This window comes from Hipposideros armiger, unplaced genomic scaffold, assembly GCF_001890085.2.
Source record: "Hipposideros armiger isolate ML-2016 unplaced genomic scaffold, ASM189008v1 scaffold_488, whole genome shotgun sequence".
NCBI lineage: Eukaryota > Metazoa > Chordata > Mammalia > Chiroptera > Hipposideridae > Hipposideros > Hipposideros armiger.
In genome coordinates, this window is record NW_017731838.1 from 1,131,273 (window position 1) to 1,153,411 (window position 22,139).

Below are 22,139 nucleotides of genomic sequence, written 5' to 3' on the forward strand. Positions count from 1 at the left end.
AGCTGGCCAACTCCCTGACCTTGGCACATTTGGTCTTGTCAGACTGGATATATAAGTTTCAAATCTTTTTGAAGCAGGGTTATCTTTCCCAGGGCTCTCTCTGTTCAAATCCCTTGCCCTCGGCACAGCACTTGGTGAATCTGGTGAAGCTCTAAGGATGATTGAGAAATTAGATAGTGTTCCTTTAAGGCACGAATCAAGGTGGGACCTAGGGTATCTATTTTGGACACAGTTCCAAGCTGCTATCCGGGGCCCAATTAGCAGCGAGCTAAGCAGGGTTTTTGTTTAGCTTAGCAACCGCCCGCGCGCTGTCCTGGGGGCCCGACGGGGTATCTCCAGCGGGCGGAGGCTCAAATCGCCACCCCCAGCCCGCGGTGGCCCTAGCACCTGCAGCACGTCGCCTCCGTGCGTTCCTCGACCCTTGGTTCTCAGGGGCCTCGCAGCACAGGGCAGAGAAGGGACAACTCCCCGCAGGAGGCGGCCGCCGCCAGCAGCCTCCGCGCCCTGCGGATCGCCTGGCGTCGGGAAGGGGGGTCTCAAGTGCTGCGGGGCTGAGCGCCCAAGGAGACGGTCCTCGGCGTGCGGAACGCACTAGAGGCCTCTGTGGCTCAGCGGCTTGCGGGTACCCGGAATCCCCATCCCCACCCCGGGCCGCCTCATCCCAATCCCTGTGGGCAGCGGTGGATGGAGCTCCGAAGCCCTGCTCCCGGTGTTCTTGAGGTTCAGGCAACATCGGGGACAGAATCTCCAAGACTGGGACATGAAGGTCGCTGTGTTGGACCTTGGGTCTCTCTTTGCCAGAATCTTCAAGACCTCGACGGCGCCTCCGGCCGTCCCCTCGCCGATCGCCTCGGCCTCCAGCCACTCGGGAGGCGCTGCCACCTCGGGGCCGGTGGGCACAGAGCGTAGCACTGCCTCCACCCTGACTCTCCCTGCCATGCCTCCTGACTCCCCCTCCGCCTTTCGGGGGTCGACCGTCTTGCTCCATCCTTTGCTCACTGCCTCCTACCCCAGGGTCTCTGTCGCAAACCGCGCAGCAGAAGCAATAGGGACCCCCTTCTCTCTGCCCAGTAACCCGAGAGCAGCCAAAGTCCAGCCCCTGGCCCAGTCCCTGCCCCTGGTCTCCTCCAGCAATGGCTGCAGCGCCGCGGGCTCCCCAGTCCACCTGGTGGCAGAGGCAAGGCCACTCCCCGGCCCTGGCGGCACCTGGGCCCCGCTGCCGTCGATTGGAGGCACCACAGGCAGCAGCAGTTTAGCTTCGAGCCCACGGAACCCCTGCCAGCCTGGCCCCGGAGAGCGAGAACCCAGCGATTGGATGCCCCCTGGGCCTGGCCCCAAGACCCTGTTCTTCACCCTTCCGGACATCGGTGAGGAGTGGGCCTCGGACAGCGACTCGGATGGCGGAGAGGCGTGAGTAGCTGCAGGATCCAGGCCTGCTTGTCTTTCCTTGGAAGCCCTACCCCTCCGCCTGCCGCATTCACCTTGCCAGGCACCCTTCGGAAAATTGCGCTCTTTGCAATGACTTCCACTAACTCACCTGGGCACCCTCTTTGCACTTTTCCTGGGTCCTTATGTTCTTTCCAAACACGTTGTGACAGGCTTTTGCTCAACTTTCTCGGAGATAAGCCTCCGCTGTTCACCATCAGAGGCAGGGCTTGCAGGAAAGGAGGACAGAATGTTGTTTCTCTTTTAGCTGAAGCATGGACACTTAGATTGTTTGATAGTCTGGTTTCCTCAGCGACTTTGAAAAGAACCTTCGGGTGCCTTTCTCTGATGCAGAATATGGCAGATGTGCAAGGTAACCTAATACGTATGTTGGCTGCTGCGAGTTTAAGAAATGGCGTATTCCTACTTTTCAAGGATCAGCCCCAATTCTTAAACCAAGTGGGATGGGTTTTCTTGGTGAGACATCTGGTTAATTTACCTATGTATAGCATCGCCTGACACCAACGTCATTTCTAATGCTAAGGACAGGTCTGATGCTCCTGAGTTCTTGCATGGTCCCTTGAGGTTCTCCAGAAAGTTGACAACCATGTCACTAGGATGGAGGACGCTTCCCTCAACACACACACACACACACACACACACACACACACACACACACACACACTCTTTTCACGTCCAAGAGCAGTAATGAAATATTGTTCTTATAGAAAGTGTATTTTGGCATTAAGGTGCATTTCATCTTTTTAATAAGCAGAATATATGACTATTCTTAAGTGGATACAAGCATGTTCAACCTTTGGAATCCTACAAAGGAACAGTGAAATGGTTAAAGGCAGGCCGGAAGGGTGAATTTCTGCATTATAATCTAGTGAAGGAAGAATGGTCAGGCCCAGGCCCGCCAGCAGAGAAGCTCCCCACCACCCCCAGTGGAGAACTTTTGCACCAAGACTAATTCTAACCCATGCACAATTTAAATAATTACATGTTTTTACAAAACTGGGTAACAGTCATCTCAGTACTAAAATGAGCACTTAAATAAGTTATTTCTTTTCATTTAAAACATTGCATTATAAAATACATTAATCAACTGACTTTGTTTTCTGTAAGGAACATCAATCACACTTGGATAAGTGGCTATAATAGGTATGCCTATGGAATTAGACCTTTGTAATTGGCTACTGGTCCTTAACATTTATGCAATTAATGTTTTATGAGCAAACAGATCTGCACATTGACCTTAAACTCTAGTATTAGTGCTTTTTATAAACAGGCCCTGAAAGAACTGGCTTTGGTTTCCATTGTTGAACATCTTTGTCCATGTTTATATTGTCTAAATTTGTTTAATAGATACTTATTTAATAAGACTTTATTTGGCATTATTTACAAAAGTCACTATTTTGCATGAGCAAATGTATCTGATTTTACTGAAAGTGCAGACATTGAATTTTAGATAATTGCTATGAGAAATAATGTGCACAGGTATGTGCATTCAAGGATCTTTCTGGTAATGAGTTTGTGCCCTCTGTAGGACATCAGACAGCCCTCTGAGTACACCAGTTTTCTTTTTTACATGCAGAAATAGTAATATTCCATTCCTTTCATATCTCATTCATTTTTTTTAATCATAAAGTTTACAAAGGGACTAGGGGAGAAAGGAAGAAAATATTAAAGTGATTTTCCCTAAAATACTGCAGACATTTTGCACCTTGAACTACATTTTTTCCCTCTTAGATTTTTGGGGTGGCTGTTTATAACATTGAATAAACAAACATCATTCAAGAATGGATTTAAATTATACAACTACCACTTCAACTGCCAGTTTGCAGATAGCTGCTACTAATCAGCCTGCTTGATTAATATTAAAATAGTGTATTTAGTTTTCTAAAGCCCAGGGTCATAGAGACTGGGAGTTGGTTAAAGTAAGTATAGGAGCATAACACTTTCAACGTTGTTCTTTCTCAAGATTGCTTTCGCTGTTTGTGGTCTTTTGTGGTTCCATACAAATTTTAGGATTATGGATGGACCTATAGGGTATTATGCTAAGTGAGATAATTCAGACAGAGAAACATTGTATGGTTTCACTTACATGCGGAATCTAAAAGAAAAGAAAAGAAAACGAACAAAACAAAACAAAGCAGGCTCATAGAAACAGAGCCCAAAGGAGTGGTTACCAGAGGGGAAGGGGATGGGGGATGGGTGAAAATGGTGAACGGGAATATAATCAGTAATATTGTGATACGTTTGCATGGTGACAGATGATATTAGAATTAGTGGGGTGATCACATTGTAAGGTATAACAATGTCAAATCACTACATTGTACACTTGACACTAACATAACTAATATAATATTGTATAATAACTATACTTAAATAAAAGAAAAAAGTGGGAGTAGGAAGAAAAAAAGAATATGTAGAGAGGATGTGGATGCATATAAACAAATCCTTGAGAATCATTAATGTAATTTTAAGAATATCACCCTTAGTTACAAAGGAAAACCCTCATTTACAGTTTATGCATTTCTGAAGAAACCTCATGCATTTTACATTTGACCCTGGTTGTGTATTTGGCCTTTGTTGAAACTAAAAATAATGAAATTAATTTGGTGGGGGAATTGCAATCTTTCAATTCAGAGCCTTTTTTTTTCCACTGAGATGTAATATAGCTGCATGAGTTTGATCTCTGATCAATGGACTAGATAAAGGAACAAACGGCTCATGGAAAAGTATTTGCTGTTTTATTCCACACTGGCTATGCATCTGAACCTGAGGCTCAGAACACTGAGTTTTCTTTTTTTTACTTCCCTCTCTTGCACAAACAAACAAAGCAAACGTAATCATCACTTTCTTTACCTTCACCTCCCTGTGTATTTCATTTATACTTTCTACCTCATTTACACTGTTTTTCGGTCTCACCCATCCCTCTTCACTACCGCCGTTTGCACTTCTTGTTTGAACAATCCTATTATCATTTTGTGAAAGGTCTTATTCTGTTTGTTCTGGAAATATAAGAATTTAAAACAGTAGATAAGGTAGGTAGGAAGATAGAAATTGTAATATACAAATGTTGGTAGACTATAAGCTTCATGTGGTCTGGAAGTATTTATATCTTTTGTAAGTTATTGCTGTGAGCATATAATTATTGCTGTTTTGAGTGTCTGAGTTCAATTGTTACAGTCATAGGAGTGTGGAAATATTGCAGTAACTGCCTGCGGGCTCGTTGACTTGGCTGGCAATAATGTGAATGCAGAGACTTGTCTCTTTAATTCATCTGGTACTGAGGCAGCCTAGAGTTGGAGTGACGCCTATGGACCCAGATGAATTGGATTCCAATCTCAAACTATTTGCTAGCTTGTAATTCTGGGCAAGTTATTCAGTTTTCCAAACTGTAGTAGATTTTTTGCCTTCATGAAATGGAGACAATGATAATACTTTCCTCATTGGGATGTTCCAAAAATTAAGTGAAATAATATTTTAAGTGCTTAACAATGCAGAAATGCTTATAAAATGTTATCTGTAATTACTATCTCCTTGTTGGCACAGAAGTGAAATTTGAGAACATGCTTCATTAAAGGATATGTTCCAGGTGAAGAAGAGTGACCAAAAAATTAATTTATGTTTATCATGTGACTGTAATAAATGGCAACTTTTAGTGCAATTATTTGGGAGAGCAAATTATATAGGGTACATTCTAATCTTTCATCATTTTCTTACACAACTTACAGTAGATAAAGGTTTTCTCGATTAACATTGCCCTGATTGCTGTATAGCACCTACAAGAAATTTTTGCCACCCTGGGATCAAACTTTTAATTTTTAATTTTTAGAAACAATGCAGAATCATCAGTAGCATCACAAATCGTACACGACCCACCCTTAGTTCTTGTCCATTTCTATCTGGTAATCTTGTGATTTATATTCACATCCTACATCCTTTTGGGACCATAAACTCTGTCTGTCCTGTGACACTTAAGGCAACATTTGCCCACAAAGACATTTCATAAAATTCATTAAGAGAATGAGTGAAAATATTTTCTTCCCCATATTAATCATTTTTGTGCATTCCTAATGTCATAAAAATCTAGAGGTAATTTAAATAGCTTTCTTTAAGAATAATTGTTGTCTTGGGCCTTTTTGTTTTGTCATCTTGGAGTTCTTCCAAAGTTAGTAATGCTTTCTGCTGGGACTTTGTATTTCCATAGGGATGAATGATGAGATCAGTAGACAACTGTCATGTGACTACTACTGTCTATTACAGTCATATGACCATTACTTGCATTAAAAATAGTAATAGGGCTGGCTGAGTAGCGTGTTGGTTAAGAGCTGGCTTGGGATGCCAGCTCTGAGCAGCAGGGCCCCAGTTTGGATACCACATGGGGCCAGTGACACTGCCTTCTATAGCTAAGATGATGAACAACAGCTCGACCTGGAGCTGGGCTGCTGGGCTGAGTCGCTGGCGACGGCATAGGCTGCAGCCCCGGCTGCAGTGGGCTGCCATAAACTACTGTGTGTGGCTGGCAGCCAGCGTGAGCAGCTGGAAGCCGGTGTGAGCTGCCAAGAGCCACCGTGAGCAGCCATCCAGAGGCCAGTGACCCATCTGCCTCACCCGGCAAGAGTGCAATGATAATATCAACATGGGCCAGTGAAGCAACGTCCTCCAGAACTAGACTGAAGAACAAAATGACAGCAACTTGTCTGTTCCCCTTCCCCCGATTCCCCAGCGCTGTTCCCCTCCCCCAATTCCCCAATAAAAATCTTAAAAAAAAATTGTAATAAATTTGACTTGGTTGTCATATCTAGCATTTTCTCAAACCCAGGAAAGAAAACAATTTTGTTCTTCCTGTCTTTTGCAAGAGTTTTTTAAACTGTAAATTGTCTTCTTTACTTTGTTATTATATTTAAGATTGCAAAACATATATTTGAGGGCTGGCCAAGTGGCTCAGTTGATTAAGAGCATGAGCTCTGAGCAACAGGGGGCCGGTTGGATTCCCACATGGGCCAGTGAGCTGTGCCAGAGCTGAGCTGCCACTGAGCTGCCAACAGGTGGCAGGATGGTTCAGCTGGTGAGAGCACGTGCTCATAACGACACGGTTGCTGGTTAGACTCCTGCATGGGATGGTGGGCTATGCCCCCTCGCAACTAAGATTGAACACAACACCTTGAGCTGAGTGGTCATGAGCTGCCTATGGGCAGCTGAATGGTGACTGGACTTGGAGCTGAGCTAGCTGCACCCTCCACATCTAAGATTAAGGGACAAGAGCTTGGCTGTTCCCCTCCCCAATTCCCCAGCACTGTTCCCTTTCCCCAATTCCCCAATAAAATATATATTTTATCGAAGTAATAGTTATATGTTCTACTGTGTGTTTAAAGAACACATTTTGAATTTTTTCTAATGTAATGGCTAACATGTATAATATTTTATATGTGCCTGGTTAATGGCAACAATCATATGATATGGGATTTGAATCTTTTATAGCTCTAAAATTGTAATAGCTAACTTAATTAGTATAGATTTTAGAGCACAAGTTTGAAGAAACTTGACTGACTCGAATCCCACTTTATAATATTTCTGAGAATACTAAGAATAAAATACCAATTAAGTACTCACCTTGAATGCCTTACTTAACCTCTTTAAGCCTCATTTTCTCACCCATAAAACAAGAATTAATAATAGTACCCATTCAAAGAGATATTGTGAACATTAAAAAAGATAGGATACAAAAACTCTCGCTATGGTGGCTGGTATATAAGCCCTGCAATAAATAGCTATTACTATTAGTTATAATTCTCAATAATCTAAATATATTTTTATTTATCATCCACAATCAGCATCTTTTGTACAAAGTACAGTTTATTGCTATGATCCACAGGAAAGGTAAATATATTATTTTCTAAACATTAATTGTCAACCTGTGTTTATAAAATATCTATTCCATCTAAAACTCAGATGGAGCTAGACGTTTTGAGTAATCAGAAGAAGAATTGGAAATGGGTCTTATCTTCAAAGAGCAGGGAAAATAAGATGAATAAGCCAAGAAAGGTTTCAGACAAATTGCCATGAACACATAGTTAAGAGAGAAGATGTCAATGAGATTATGGAAAAGAAGGCGATCAGGGATTTGAATCCTAAAGAACGTGTGAAATTGGGGCAAATAGAAAGTTGGGGTTTAGGAGGACATTCCAGGAGACCAAAACTGTGTGAGCAAAAACATGGAGATACAACACTACCTGTCATATAAGGAGTTCAATTAGTTAGGAGCATAGTGTTTGAAAAGGCATTAAAAGAAAACTAGAGACTTGAATACCAGACTCTGTTTAGTAAATACTGGATAGGCTACTAAATTTTTTTGTATTAGTTTCAAGTGTACAAAGCAACATAATAGTAGACATTTACACCCCTCATAAAGTGATAACCCCCTCCCCTAAGCTCCATGACCATATATTTATAGTTGACATATGATATCATTCTAATTCAGCTTCAGTTGTACAGCGCAGTGGTCAGGCATCTACACAGTCTATGACATGATCCCCTTGATAAGTCCAGTGCCCATCTGGCTCTTTACATAGTCTGTACAACATTGTTGATTATATTCCCCACACTGTATTTCATATCCCAGTGATTATATCATGTCTACTCATTTGCTCTTTCAAATCCTTTGGCTACTAAATATTTTTAGGCAGAGAAGTGGCATGAACAGGGCTGAGCTTTAGAAGGACTAAACTAATGCATAAGAGGATGTAACCATAGAGAGATGGTAAGGAGGCTCTAGCAATAAACTCCATGAGAGGTACACGGGCCTATGAATGAAACTGATACAAATAAAGATATTGGGATGATGCGTATCACAGAGCTTGGCCATGCATTGGTGAGGCTGAAGATCACATTCTACCACAGTGGTAGAAGCTAAAACTCCATTATCTGGGATTTTTTCTCATCTTTATTTTAGGCTTTGTCATCATTTTGGGACCAGGACATTTCAGTGGTGGGGAAGGTGCTCACTTGTTCCTTGGTAACTTCTGTCTTTGCTGAACAAGAAATATCCGTAATCTCATTTTATCCTTCTTCTTTATAACGCAGTTCTCATGCATCTATCCGCAAAGGCCCTTCAAGTTAGGGGTCTCTCTCCCTTACTTCTGTGGTACTCACAGCAGGTGTTGGGCTCAGCCTTCTGCTTTCATAACAACCTTCTCCATCACAGGACTTCCAGGAAGATGCCAATCCATGCCACCCAGCCTTTCTTTTCCCTCTGGGATCCTATCACTTTATCCAAGCTCTACTGAAGGATCAGGGCATGAGTCTCTTCTTATTCCTTACCCCAGAAACCTATCTTAGGTCCGCCTCCCCCTCATATTCCAGCTCACCAGAGGTCTGAATTTTGTGCTTCTGAATCACAGTTTCCTAGAGGACATCCTCTAGGAACTCTCTGGCGTTGAATGCCTGATTCAATGCCCCACCAGCCCCTTGGGAATGAGAAAAGATGCACCTTCCTACAGGAGGCTCATCATTGTGCCACTGTACAAATCAAGTGAAGGACTGGCTAGATTTTAGCCTCCAATAGATTTCCTGGCTGGGTGCCTTCTGTATGCCACGGTGTCCCTGGTGGACTATTTTGGTTTGTAGTGGCCCCTGAAATCACACAGCCCCATTCCCTAACCTCCCTGAGATTTCCTTTCTCAGAGACAGAAAATCGGGGTCCACAGCATCTCTCCATTTCCAGGGAATCTGTTTCCCTGCTGAAGGTTGAGAAGAACCTCCAGGGAAGAACCTCCCTGACTTATCTGTTTCCTCCTAAATCTTTTTCTTTGATAAAAATCCTTGTCAATCTTATAAGTTTAGGAAAAAACAAACAAACAAACAAATAAAGATCAAGGGGGGGAATCCCCCTGTGTTCTTTGTTTTCTGAAGCAATAAGCAAACAAGCCTTGGATTACTCAGTGTGAGAAGGGACAAAGGAAAATGAAAACACTAGGGACAAAATATCAGTTAATATTTAGAAGTAGTCTACCACACATCCTTGTCATACAGGGCACACTCTTTTTTTCCTTTTACCAGTGCAGTGTAGATATTTGTTTCATTCAACAACAGGCAAATTGTACCTCTTTGGATATGAATAATTTTATAATCCATAGGAAACAATTTTGCTTTGTAGTAAAAGCTCTCAGAACATTTTATGGTCCTAAGAATACTAGGTATTATCCAGACATATATTAAATAGGACATGATTCATTAAATGCTATGTGCTATTCATTCGATAAATGAATAAATACTATTCATTAAACATGTATAGAAAAAATTCAAAAGTTGCCCCTTCATTCTTGAGAGAAATGGTCAATGAAGACACCATATTTAAGAAAGCACAGAAATTAAATAAAGCCTTTGAAATTATTAAATTTCCAGTTGTGAACTTGGAAAAGAAGTTGATGGTCTTTGCAATGACAAGAAAAACAGTCAAGTAAGACTTTCTCTACTGTTGTTTAATAAACAGATTATTAAAGCTAAGCTGAACTAAATAAAATGTCCTCCTCTGCATATATACATATATATTCTTCTTAGGATCATTGTCATCTTAAATTTATTAACGAAGATGAGGACAAGCCTCACCTTGGAAGCCCACAATTTACCTTAGACTTTTAATACTTTTAATTATACTCGTATTTCAGAGAGTGTCACTAGATACACAGAAGGTTAAAATTTATTGAAAAATGCAACATTTAAATTCAAATTCCTAACATCAAATAGTGAACTATTAAAAACCATTTACGTATATGCAAGACTTATTATAATCCAGAAATAAGATTCTGCATTGAATAAAATGAACCCTTCCCCCTAAAAAAACCCAGTAATTTCATTGCCAAATTAATGCATAAAAATAAATCCGAGGAAAGTTTACTTTTAGTATATGAAGTATATTTTAAAGATACAGATGATATATTCCGAAGAAAAGGTCTACTTCAGTCAGACTTTGGTTTTACTTATTAGATCTAACATTTTGTAATCCTGTTTCACTGATTGACATGAATATTGCTCAAAATGTATTATTCTACAAAGCTGAGGTTCTTAGCATTTGAAATGAGAGCTGGTATAGCCATGTTTACTAAGTACCGAATGCTGCATGCGTGTTCTTAAAGATATTATGATGAATCCCCAGAGCAAGCGTACATGGTAGGAATGTTATTTTCATTCTACAGATGAAGAAATTGAGGCTCAGAAAGGAGAAGAGTCATGTGTGAGCAGTATAACATTTAAATCCAGGCAATCAATATATATTATCCACACATATGTGTAACCAAGCATTTTTAACAAATTATTTAAGATTATAATGAGGATTAAAATCTACTTCTAAGGTCATCGGTGGTATTGTTCCTGGAACAAACTGACTCTAAGAAATTATGCCCTTTCCAATAAAAATAAATTTGAAAAATAAAAATTATTTAAATAAGTAGTCTAAACGTATCTTCCTTAGAATAAGATTCCTGTTAGTACTGATAAGGAAACCAAAGTCAAAGCTTAGTTTTGTCCATTTTGAAGTACAGATAACAAATAGCTTTTATTTTAAAAGCATGACTTCTTTAAAATAAAGTAGTTTTACTAAGTCTTTCTAGTTTATTATATATATATGTGTATATGTGTGTGTTTCTTATAAATTATTTTGTGTATATTTAATAGCAAATCAAATGTTTTATTCATACAAATAAGGTAGTAATGAGAAAGCAAGTCTTACTAGAAAAAAAATGGAGTGGAAGGAATTAAATATGACCCTTAGAAGGGAAAAGGATATACTTGCACATTAGCATTTTCTTAATTAGATGGTTCACTTAAGGGTTTAGAAGGAGACTTATAATTAAATATTGACAATGGTAATCCTTGCCAGGCACTTATATTCATGTTTATCTAATGAATATATTTATTTCACATAACATTTAACATTCTGAACCTTTTTTGCTTGTTGGTTTCCAACAAATGATATCATTTTGACGATCTAAAAAATATGATAATGAAATATGTGTTTTAAAGATTTATTAAAGTGATAATTTTTAAAATAATAATTGACTTCAATTCCTTACAATGAGTTTTCTTTTAATGGTGCACATCACAAAGAATTACAATGAAAAAAAATCATGGGACTCTTTTCAAGATGTCAAAGAAATATTAATGACAATTACTGAATTCCAATGTATGCAAACATACATCATGTCTTTATTAACAGGCCGCCTCACACATTCACACCAATTGATTTGGGCTAAAACAATGAACCTTGTGTTCTCATCCTGTACCCAGCAGTTGTCTTTTTGTACTTATTCTCTCTTCTAACTTCATTGAAGCTCTACTTCTAATCCTTTTGTCATTGTCTTGACCTTGTGGTAGAGTTTAACCCTGGACTTGGTGAGTAGGTTTGGTTCTTGATTTAACCCTCAAAACTCCTGAGAACCTCTCCTATAATGTAATCTATGGCATGTGCTGGCATCTATCTAAGACCAACACGTATATCCGTGGGAACTGAGGTCTCAGGAATCATCTGATGACTCTGGCTACTGCTTTTGTTGTAAGTAATAACATCTTCCATCTCTTACCCAGGATGCTTGTGCCTTTTCTAAGCACCCACAGAACTGTGGCAAGCTAATGTGTTAGCTCATAAACAGAGTCAAATCCCAGATCCCTCACAATCCTTGACATTCAATATTATGATTTCATAGCAAATATGTAAGCAACAATCACTTTCTTTTCTTCTGTTATAATGCCACCTTATTATTCAAAGCAGTGACAGCTGAAATTGCTCAATATGAGATCTATTGTTAAAATTAGCAGTCTGAACTAAATAGCTAAAAATATATGGAATATAGGAGAAGGGGACACATGCTTACATAAAAGGTGAAGAACTCCGCAGTGGGTGGTCACTTTGTTTCCTGGATCACCCACCCTCCAAAGAGGTGTAGCTTTGGTCAGAAGAGGATAGAATTATGATAAAACCCCAAGATACCTCTAAATAATGATTTTATGAGTAGGAAATTCAACCAACTTGTACACCCCCACAATGGAGACAGGGGGTGGGTTGCCTTTCAACATTTTATTATTTCTGCAGAACTCAGCATGGTGATGGGATCACAGTAATATGGGTTGATGACTGAACTGCCATGATCTTTTCGGGTAGCATCTCACAAACCTTTTATTTTCTCTCAGTACATTTTTCTCTAGATAATCATGGTAGTGCTTGACTCACTGTTTTATGATATGTGCTAGCCGACCACCATCTTAAGGCATATCTTTCTCACTAAATAAGCACAGTGCTTGTTTTTAGGATGTCTGCCACACCCACATCCTCTTTGGAGAAACTCTCTATTGTAGCCCTTGCTGAGGGAAGCAGACCTAAGCAGTTCCTCAAACATAGAACAATGATGCTACTTTTAGCTCATGAGAGCAAGCGTGGAAGTCTGAGGGAGACAGTCAATCTGTTAGCTGGCCAGCAATCAGTCAAGTAGTTTAGGGGAAGTCGTGCCCTAGGAGGGATGTACATGTAACAGAATATGTTTCTCATGAGAATTTACATGGGAGGGAGAGTTAGTAGGCACCCATTTCCGAGGGTTGTTGTCAGGTTTAAATGAGATCATTCACATAAGGCACTTAGCAGAGTGCTCCTCTGAAGTATGAGGTCTTAATAAATGTTAGGTAATTATTAAGAGTTTTATTGTTATTAACTGGAGCTGAAGGGTACTCCGAGAGAAGGTAGAGAGCAGATGTCATGAAATACATGGCACTATCATGTATCAAAGGCTCGGAAGCAGAGGCCAAAAAGAAATATTGAGTTGAGGATGAGATATTGAAGCAGCAACATAAAGGAGCTGAATCACATTAATAATCATGATGCCTTCACCATGTAAACTCAGACTGCCAAGAGGGCAAGAAGCCGGCCTATTCTTCAGCTGCTTAGGAGGCTGAATGATCTTCGTGTTCCCAAAATTCCCATCCTCAAAAGCCTGGTGTTGCCATCTTGGATCTTCCTTAAATTCCTGTTTAGGTGGCATTTCCTGAACTCCTGTGGGATCTGGAGTCTTTTATTAATATTTTTATTTTAATGATTCCCAGGAAATGAAATCTTTTCATTATCACCACCTTACCCTCCAAGTTCATACCACTCATTACGAGGTGAGTCTCACGCCTTGTAACTGAAAAGGATAAGTTGATTCTCTTGCCCTAATATTTTCCCAAGTTTCTCTTCCTTTGCTAGATAAATAGAGTTTATCCACTTTCTCAGCTTCTCTACCATATAGGGCAGCAGTTCTCAACCTTCCTAATACCGCAACCCCTTAATACAGTTCCTCATGTTGTGTTGACCCTCATGTTGTGTTGACCCCCAACCATATAATTATTTTCGTTGCTACTCTATAAATGTAATTTTGCTACTGTTATGAATTGTAATGTAAATATCTTTTTGTTTTCTGATGGTCTTAGACGATCCCTGTGAAAGAGTCGTTCGACCTCCAAAGGGGTTGTGACCCACAGGTTGAGAACCGCTGATATAAGGGAATCAAACAAGGCTTACTCTTTAAAAAATGGGCTATGTATCACAGTTCTCTGGTGATTTTTGAATTAATTTCCTGCTTCAGAACCATTAAAGAGGAATATTGAAGATATTGAAGAATGGAATTTTGTAATGGTAAAGTTGTCATGTAAGTCAATTACAAACGCTGTGTTTATTACAGTTAATTCAAAGGCAAAAGTAACATTTTGTGTGATCTCTGAGAATCCCTCCCCACCAGGAAGAAGTGTGCTGGCATTGATTTACTGCCTCACATCTGTTTCCAGTTCCACACTCAATGGCATCATAGGGGTAGTTTGAAGCGGGACAAACTGGAGAAAGTATTCACACCCTGCAAATAAGCTTTTTTTTTTTTTCTTTTCAATTGTTATTGAAGTAGCCTTGTTTTTTTTGTCTTACTTTTATTTTTTATTAGTTTCAGGCATACAAAACAATGTAATAGTTATACATTTCACCCCTCACAAAGTGAAAACCCCCAGTCTATTGCCTGCAAATCAGATTTTGTTTATTTCATAAAGCCAGTTTACCAGCACACCACTGCTAATAAATATAAGAAGTATGTTTACTTCCAAAGCCATCCTGGATATAGGGAGTAGATTGAAACAAAGGATGTTTTTGCTAAAGTTTATGAAATTACTGAAAATGGTTCTGCTATGTGAACATTGATGAGATAATGATTACTCAACATCTTCAGAAGTCATATAGCTGGAGCGTGGATAGAGGGTCTCTGCTGAGTGGTTCTCAACCTTTGTTTCCTCCACATTATAGGATGACATTTACATGTAAGACACATGATTATGCATAATTGTTCATGCAATCTCTTACTCTCCACATAAACAAAAATATGGGAATGTAAGTAAAAGGGATAGTCTTGGAAATATTCTTTCAAAAAATGCTAATCATTGATAAAAATTAGTCCTAAATTTCTTGGTTCTGACCTCTCAACTGAGATTGAGGTTAAGGACCATGATTTTAGATGATGCGTGGGTAAGAAGAACTTGTGCTCTATGGGAAGACTCATATAGTAGTCTATATTGAAGAGCACCCCAGCTAAATGCTATTAAGGAAACAAAAATAAAAAACAGAACCCTCCAAGGAACACCTTAGCACATAAGACTTTTTTCCTTCTTATAATAAAGAAAATGTAGTTTTGTCTTTATTATAGACAAGCATTGAGCTGTGCTGAATGGAAATGGGTCCATTATGTTCTAGAGCTTATGGTTTTTGTGAACTCAAGGTCAATATTAAAATCAATTTAGAATTATCTTTATTATTTAATGTACTTCAGCTGCTCATTTGGTTAATACTGAGACTTTGAGTTGAGCACGTGTGTGTGTGTGTGTGTGTGGGTGTGGGTGTCCAGATACACTTCTAATCCATATACTTGTCCCTGTTTCTGTTTTTGCCCCAAGCAGATCGTGAAGCAGGATGCAACCCTGTTTTCACCAGGAAACTTCAGTGAATTATTCTTGCCTTAAAAGCATTAGGGGGAAAATGTGTATTTTACTGAAGATTTTCTTAGGAGATAAATGGTGATTTATATCACACATTTTGCAATGTTTCACTATAAAAATTCCTTTAGTTCTACTTCCAGCAATGTCAGCCTAGGGAGTTTTGGACCAACCACCACCTTGAGCGTAACTAGAAAGGCTGGACAACAAATAAATAAATAAAACACCCAGGAGTTAGGGTGAAATGGAAATAGACCAGTCTCACAGAGACTGAACCCCAGATTTAAATCTTAATTCTTGATTGGATCAGGGTGATTAGGGGTGGCTAAAGCCCCCAGCCCAGTCTGCTGTAAGAGGCAAATTTAACCCCCTCTAAATTTAAGCTGTAAGCAACAACTTTATATTGTTTATCAAAAACATAGCTTAAATGTAAGAATACAAAAATGTTGAATATAAATGTATGGATAAAGTATGCATACAAATTCTAATGAAAGGAAAGCTATGCAGCTTTTGTAATATCAGACTTAGTAGACTTTACAATATAAAATGAAACCAACTTATAATAGTGATCTAGCAATTATTACAAAGTCTTCACTTTCTTCTCTACTAATTAAAAGAATAAATTAAATCAATATCAAAAATGCTGTTTTAGGAGAATTTGACTATACTGATGTTGCAGTTTAGGAAATGGAACTCTTCATAGAATATATTTAGGTAGTTGTTTTCACTTTGAAAGTTTAATGAATTCTATATAAAAATATTTATAAAACAATTTTTGGGTTGCTTGTTTTCTTTCACTTTCTACTGATAATAGTATTGTTAAAGCAAACAGTTAAAAGTAAGGAAAATATTTAATATTAATAAATGTTATTGAACCCATTTATCCAATGTATTAAATTGAAACATAAAATTTCTGTTTTCCTGGTTCAAAACAGTATGCTATTGGTAATTTCATACAATTTCACCTAATAATTATTGTCCTTGATCAATTTCAGCACTCATTTAGAAGTGTTGGGTTTATAAATAACCAATATAAGTGTTTTGTTTTGAATAATATATTAATTCTATATCCCTCTATAATATGAGCTGTAGATCTCATAGGTTACTTGGGAATTTCTAAATTTTTTTACGTTCTTCATATTAAAAGTCTAACTAATACTTTTTCCTTCTGCTATCTCTTTTTAGATACAGCTTTCCTCTAAATTTTAAAACTATTTTTTATTCTTTGGTATATAATATAGTGAACTTTAGCTTCTTTCTATTATCCATGGAGGGCTTTTGAGGGGTATGCCCTTCATAGAAGTATGGTGTAAGTTTTCTTACAAGTGGCCTAAGCTAGAATGTGGCTTTGCCACACCATCAACTTCTTTGTGCCTCACTTTATGAATTTGTAGAATGGTACTAACCGTATTCCCCCCTTCAAAGAATCATTGTGATGCTTAAATGCATTAATATATATCAAGCGCTTAAAAAGTACTGGGATATGGCAAGTATTAAAAAATGCTAGTGAATATAGTTATAGAATATATCTGATATATCTATAATAGATGTCCGTAGAACATCTTTACGAAAAAGAAACTTTATCATAAATCTGCAAATTAGACCTGAAATGAATCTTTAAAAGGGTAAGTCTTTAAAGTCACGCTAGACAATTGGAATAAAACTGTTTACCCTTAATATTATTTCTCTGTACAAAGAAGTAGGCACCTGTTAGGTTGTTGTGAGGTTTAGAAGTAAGGGGTGTAGGCCCCTGACCCTATTTTCCTGCCAGAGTGAAAGCACTCCACCCAGTGTGTGTGTCAGGATCATGACACTTTCTGTTGGCTGTGCGTCCTAGGCATTGTTCACTGAAATTGTGACTTCTGATCTAAACAGGATTCTATATCATACTGTAGATGAATTCTCACTAATTCCTAAATTCTGCAGACAAGCATATATTAAAATACATCTGGCATGGTTTTTAAAGTGGTAAAAGGTAGGAAAGATTGGCATCTAGTGGCTTTCTAGCAGTATTACATAAAAAAGTTTTAATCCAAAATTGGTTTTACATAGGCTGTCCTTAGAAAAAAATTTCATGTAAAGCAAATTTCTGTTACTATTTAATGCTAAATTATAATCTCTTTTAATCATTTTAAAGTAATGCCCTTATAAATTTTTCCACCTAGGTAAATTTATTTTCATTTTCATGTTAATATATTAATTTTATTTGTTTCTATCATTTGATATAAGCTGTAGACTTCATAGTTTACCTAGCATTTTCTAAAATTATTATACTATTCACATTGGAATAATAGAACATGATACTATTTTATTGGTCTTCTTGGAAAGTAGTTCCTAACTTGTAAAATATATGTAAATGTGTAGAGGAGTTTAATGCATTTATTAAATACACTTTTTTAAATAACAGTTTTAAATTTACAGAAAACTTACATGATCTACATTTCATATTATTATGATACATTCATTACAATTAATGAACCAAAATTGATGCATTATTTTAACTAAGCTCTAAATTTCATTCCGATTTCACCAGTGTATTAATCAGGGTTCTCCAGAGAAATAAAACCAATAGGATACATCTATATCTATGCCTACATCTAGTTATCTTTCTCTATAGATTACATAGAGAGATATATTTTGGTAGATAGATAAGTAGAAAGAGATAGAGAAAGAGATAGAGAAATAGAGATAGATTTACTTTAAGGAACTAGTTCACATGATTGTGGAAGCTTGATAAGTCTAAAGTCTGCAGTAATTTAAAATATCTCAATAATTTTTTATATTGATTACATATTGAAATGATAATATTTTAGATATATTGGATTAAATAAAATGTATTTCTGTCCCAGAAAGAAAGGTCAGTGTGGTTTATGACGAATGCAGTGAACGCTGATAAAATTCAAAGAAAAGCAAAAAATATATATAACAGAATTGTACTGGTGGAGTGGTGGAAACACTACCAGCTCGGACTAGCAGGATTAAGCCTGCTTGGATTTCAGACAGCTGTGGACCAGTGACTGCTGTGTCTCCTGCTGTCCCTCCTTTCAAACAGGAGTCAGCTGCGGTTATCCGGTCTCGGCCTCATCATTGTTGGTTCAGCTTGCGGAAGGCTGCAGGTGTTCAAGTGGAGAGAAAGCTCCCCAAGAAGGAGCCTCTGTATTCTTACTTGAACATGATTGAGATGATTAAATTTTAGGGATTCTTGAGAGGCCTAAGTATATATTGTGCATGTATGCGGGAGGGATGTAAATAGTGTGTGGCCAGAAAGTGGATTATGGCAGAGTAAAGATGTCTGCAAATCTTTGACACTCTTCTTGTTGACAGGTAGGTTCTATTTACCAACTCTTTGAATCTGTGACTGCTTTGATAATAGAGTACAATAGAAGTGACACTATCCCTGTTCCCGGCAAGCCTTCTATAGAGTTGACAGCTTTTGCCTTTGTTTTTTGGAGCCTGGAGCTGCCATGTAGGAATTCTGACTACCCTGTTGGAGAGACTAAGAGACTACTTGGAAATGACTTGAGACTACATGGACGAAGGGCCCAGTGGTGCTCAGCCTTCCAGCCACCTCCCTAGCCCAAAGAACTAGATATGTGGGTGAAGCCTTCTTGGACCCTCCAGAGCAGCCCAGTGGCCAGTTGAATACCACTGAGTAACTCAGTCAATACCACATGGAGCAGAAGAAGCACCCAGCCACCTCTTGCTGGAATTCCTTAATTCTGTGGATTGTGAGCATAACAAGATGGCAGTTGTTTTAATCCACTAAGTTTGGGGTAGTTTGTTATGCAATAATAGATACCTGGGACACACACACACACACACACACACACACACACACACACACCCCACATCCTAGTTGAGTGACCTTCAACATGTTACTTAAAATCTCTGCCTTCAATATTTTCATCAATAAAATTGGATAATAGTATCTATCTGGCATGGGTGTTAAATAATTAAACAAAATAGCATATGTATAAAGCAACTACCATATATTTGGATCATAATGCTCTTCTTTTCTTTCCCTGTCATTTATCACTTTACATATAAACAGTATTAGCAGTCATGTGTTTACTTTAGATACAATGTTTTTTTTTCTGATAAATACACACCCTGGATGTATACACATACATATTTATCAGGCTTTAAAATCTCATTAATTTTGGAATTTATAACAACTTACTGATTATCTGTAAATATGGATCCTAGTATACTTAGTTCAGGAAATGAATGATTGTTTTATCATTGGTAGTGGTTTCTTATCATCTTAGGGTTGTCTCTTAAGGGTCAGATTTAAAATAAATAGACTGGGTTCTTCACTACTAAATGAAACAGGCATGGTTTACCTCTCAAAGTGCAGGATACCGAGCAGGAGGAATAGATGGGCCTCTTTGTACCTGTTCAGACTTAGAGGGCCTCAGATCTCAAAGGAGAAAGGCTATGGACCGCAGGCTGGAAAGCGCACCAGAATCCACTTTATTAGTTATAATTATCAAAAATCTTTTAATGGGGAAAGACATACCATAGGTAGTGTCCACCTTTTCACGCCGGGCTTTTCAAATGTATTTTACTTCAGCTAATTCAGTCCTGTTTCTTTTAGTTTATGAAAACGGTGGCCTGGTAACTTTGCTATCTCCCTACAGAGCCCAGTGACTCTGGTCCTGGTCTAATTGTATGACTCCGAGATTGCAAAAAAGCACATATTAATAAACCAAAACACAGTTATGTCTCTGGGTTTGTAAGCAAACTTTATTGGACTATATGAGGTAAAGCATCTGTTGGAAGATGGAGAGACAGGATATGAAAGAAAACAAATCTTGGGTGCATAATTGGGCCTATAGTTCCTGGCAACCAGATTTGCATCGCGCGTGTACCAGATCTGAGAAATTCGATCTCAAAGAATTAAGGACCGCAAACACTTGTCTGGACAGCCCCTCCCAGCCCCCGCTCCCCCGCCCCTCCCCGCCCGCCCCTCTCGGGGTTGGAGTGGGAAGGCCAGAACCATGCTCACTGGAGGCCAGGAGAGGGCGGTGGGGCGGGTGCCAGGAGGCTGAGTGGCCTGTGGCCAAAACTCAGGTCACTGGATTATGAAATCTGGCTTCTGGCTGAGGGAAGAGAGAACCACGTGCTTTTCCGGAGGTCAGGGTCCTGGGAAAGTGGGAGGTGTTCAGAGGGCAGGGAGACTGGGGGTGAGGGCGGGAAGCCCGACCAGATTTTGGAAGAGGGGGCGCTGGGGACCCACCTCCTGGCTCAGCCCGACCTCTGAGGAGGACGACGCGACCGGGAGAGGAGGAGGGACGGGCGTGCGCGGAGCGGACGGAGGCGTTGCCCCGCGGTGCAGGAATCCGGCCCTTGCAGGGCCGAAGGATCCGGAGGGGGAAGCAGCCCTGGGCGCCCTACGAGCAGCCGCGCCCATGGGCTGCGCAGACCTGGCCGGGAGCGCCCCTCGCCGAGCCGCTCAAGGCTCGCTGTTCCCGGACGCGACTGGGCGGCACGTGCGGGGCTAGCGGGGTCCAAGGCGCCGCGCTGGGTGGGCGGAGAGCCGAGGCCCCGGGGGCGCGGGGGCGCGCGGTCGCCCGCCGCCTGCAGGGGGCCTGCGCGGGGTGTCCGCGCGCGTTGGCTCCCAGGCCTCGAGGTGCGGGGCCCGGCCCCGGGGACGCCAGTGCAGGCCTGGGGCTGATTGTGATTGGGTAAGTCTTGATGTGGAGAGGAAGTGGGATGAACACTCTGTGGTGTCATATTCTTGTGCTATGTACGTGATTTTTTTTTTTTTTCTGCCTGCAAAGCTGGAATCCATCTGGTCTGTTTCCTTTCATCCATTCATGAAATCTCTCGTGGTGACATCATCTGGCCTTCCCAAGTGAAGTTGCTCACTTGCTCGGAGAAGCATCCATCGCATCTGAGATGACTTCTCCCGAGAGGAGAGCCGAGATTACTTCTAAAATGTTCTTGTATTAAGTCAAGGCAGCATAAGTGCTTTATAATAAAGGAGGAGCAGCCTCTTGTCGGCCAGCCCATCCAGAAAATCATCCTGCATTCCAACTCATTCAGAATACAGTGCTCATTTCAGACAATCCTTTTAAGCAGAAATACAAAATTTTGAAAGCTGCGGTCACTGTTTAATACTTGAATTGCTCTACAAGGCAAAGTGGCAGAAGTTTGTGGGCTACCAAGAGGCAGCTTTTTAAAAATAAAAGTAGATGATCAAGTCATTCATTTGAACACTAGAATGGAATGACTCATGAAGACTGATTTTGAGTCTAATTTTGATGTACCAACAAATGAATACAACATGGTTCAGTTGCGCTTCAGTCTGCTAGGTCCTGTCTGCCTTATGAACAGCCTTAAATGAACTGACTAGCGAATTCTGTCATCTCTAAAATATAAGAAGTAAAGATAGGAGCTAGTATATGACTGTCATATGTCTATGTATTATGTAATGAAAGCTTAATAAACATTCCACCACATTCAAATTATAAGATATTTATAGGGCACATCTGTATGTTGTGTACACTTACTTAGATTGCATGGTTTACATAGGAGTTGAGAGTTTACAGGCATTTAAAGATGTTCAATATTATGCATGAAATAACAATATAATGCATGGTTGGAGGACAGAGAAAGCAAGAATCAAAACAAGACAGAAAAAGAAAAGGCAAATTATACAGATTCTGTTTTCAGCTTACGATGTTAGTAACTTGTGGTTCCTGGAG

At 39.6% G+C, this 22,139-nt stretch overlaps 1 protein-coding gene across 5 annotated transcripts in view; it reads left to right on the plus strand.

Moving 5' to 3' along the window:
• The first annotated feature begins 676 nt into the window (after nt 1–676).
• Nucleotides 677–22,139, plus strand: part of FAM149A (family with sequence similarity 149 member A) — a 46,947-nt gene continuing 25,484 nt past the window's right edge. For 3 of the 5 annotated variants that reach the window (XM_019667235.1, XM_019667236.1, XM_019667237.1), the window contains exon 1: nt 677–1,410. In XM_019667235.1, coding sequence (XP_019522780.1) covers nt 761–1,410 — 650 coding nt within the window. In that variant the 5' untranslated portion in view covers nt 677–760. Of the gene's footprint in view, nt 1,411–20,442; nt 20,566–21,036; nt 21,117–22,139 lie in introns of those variants that run through there. The other 2 variants (XM_019667239.1, XM_019667238.1) reach the window with 2 other exon arrangements.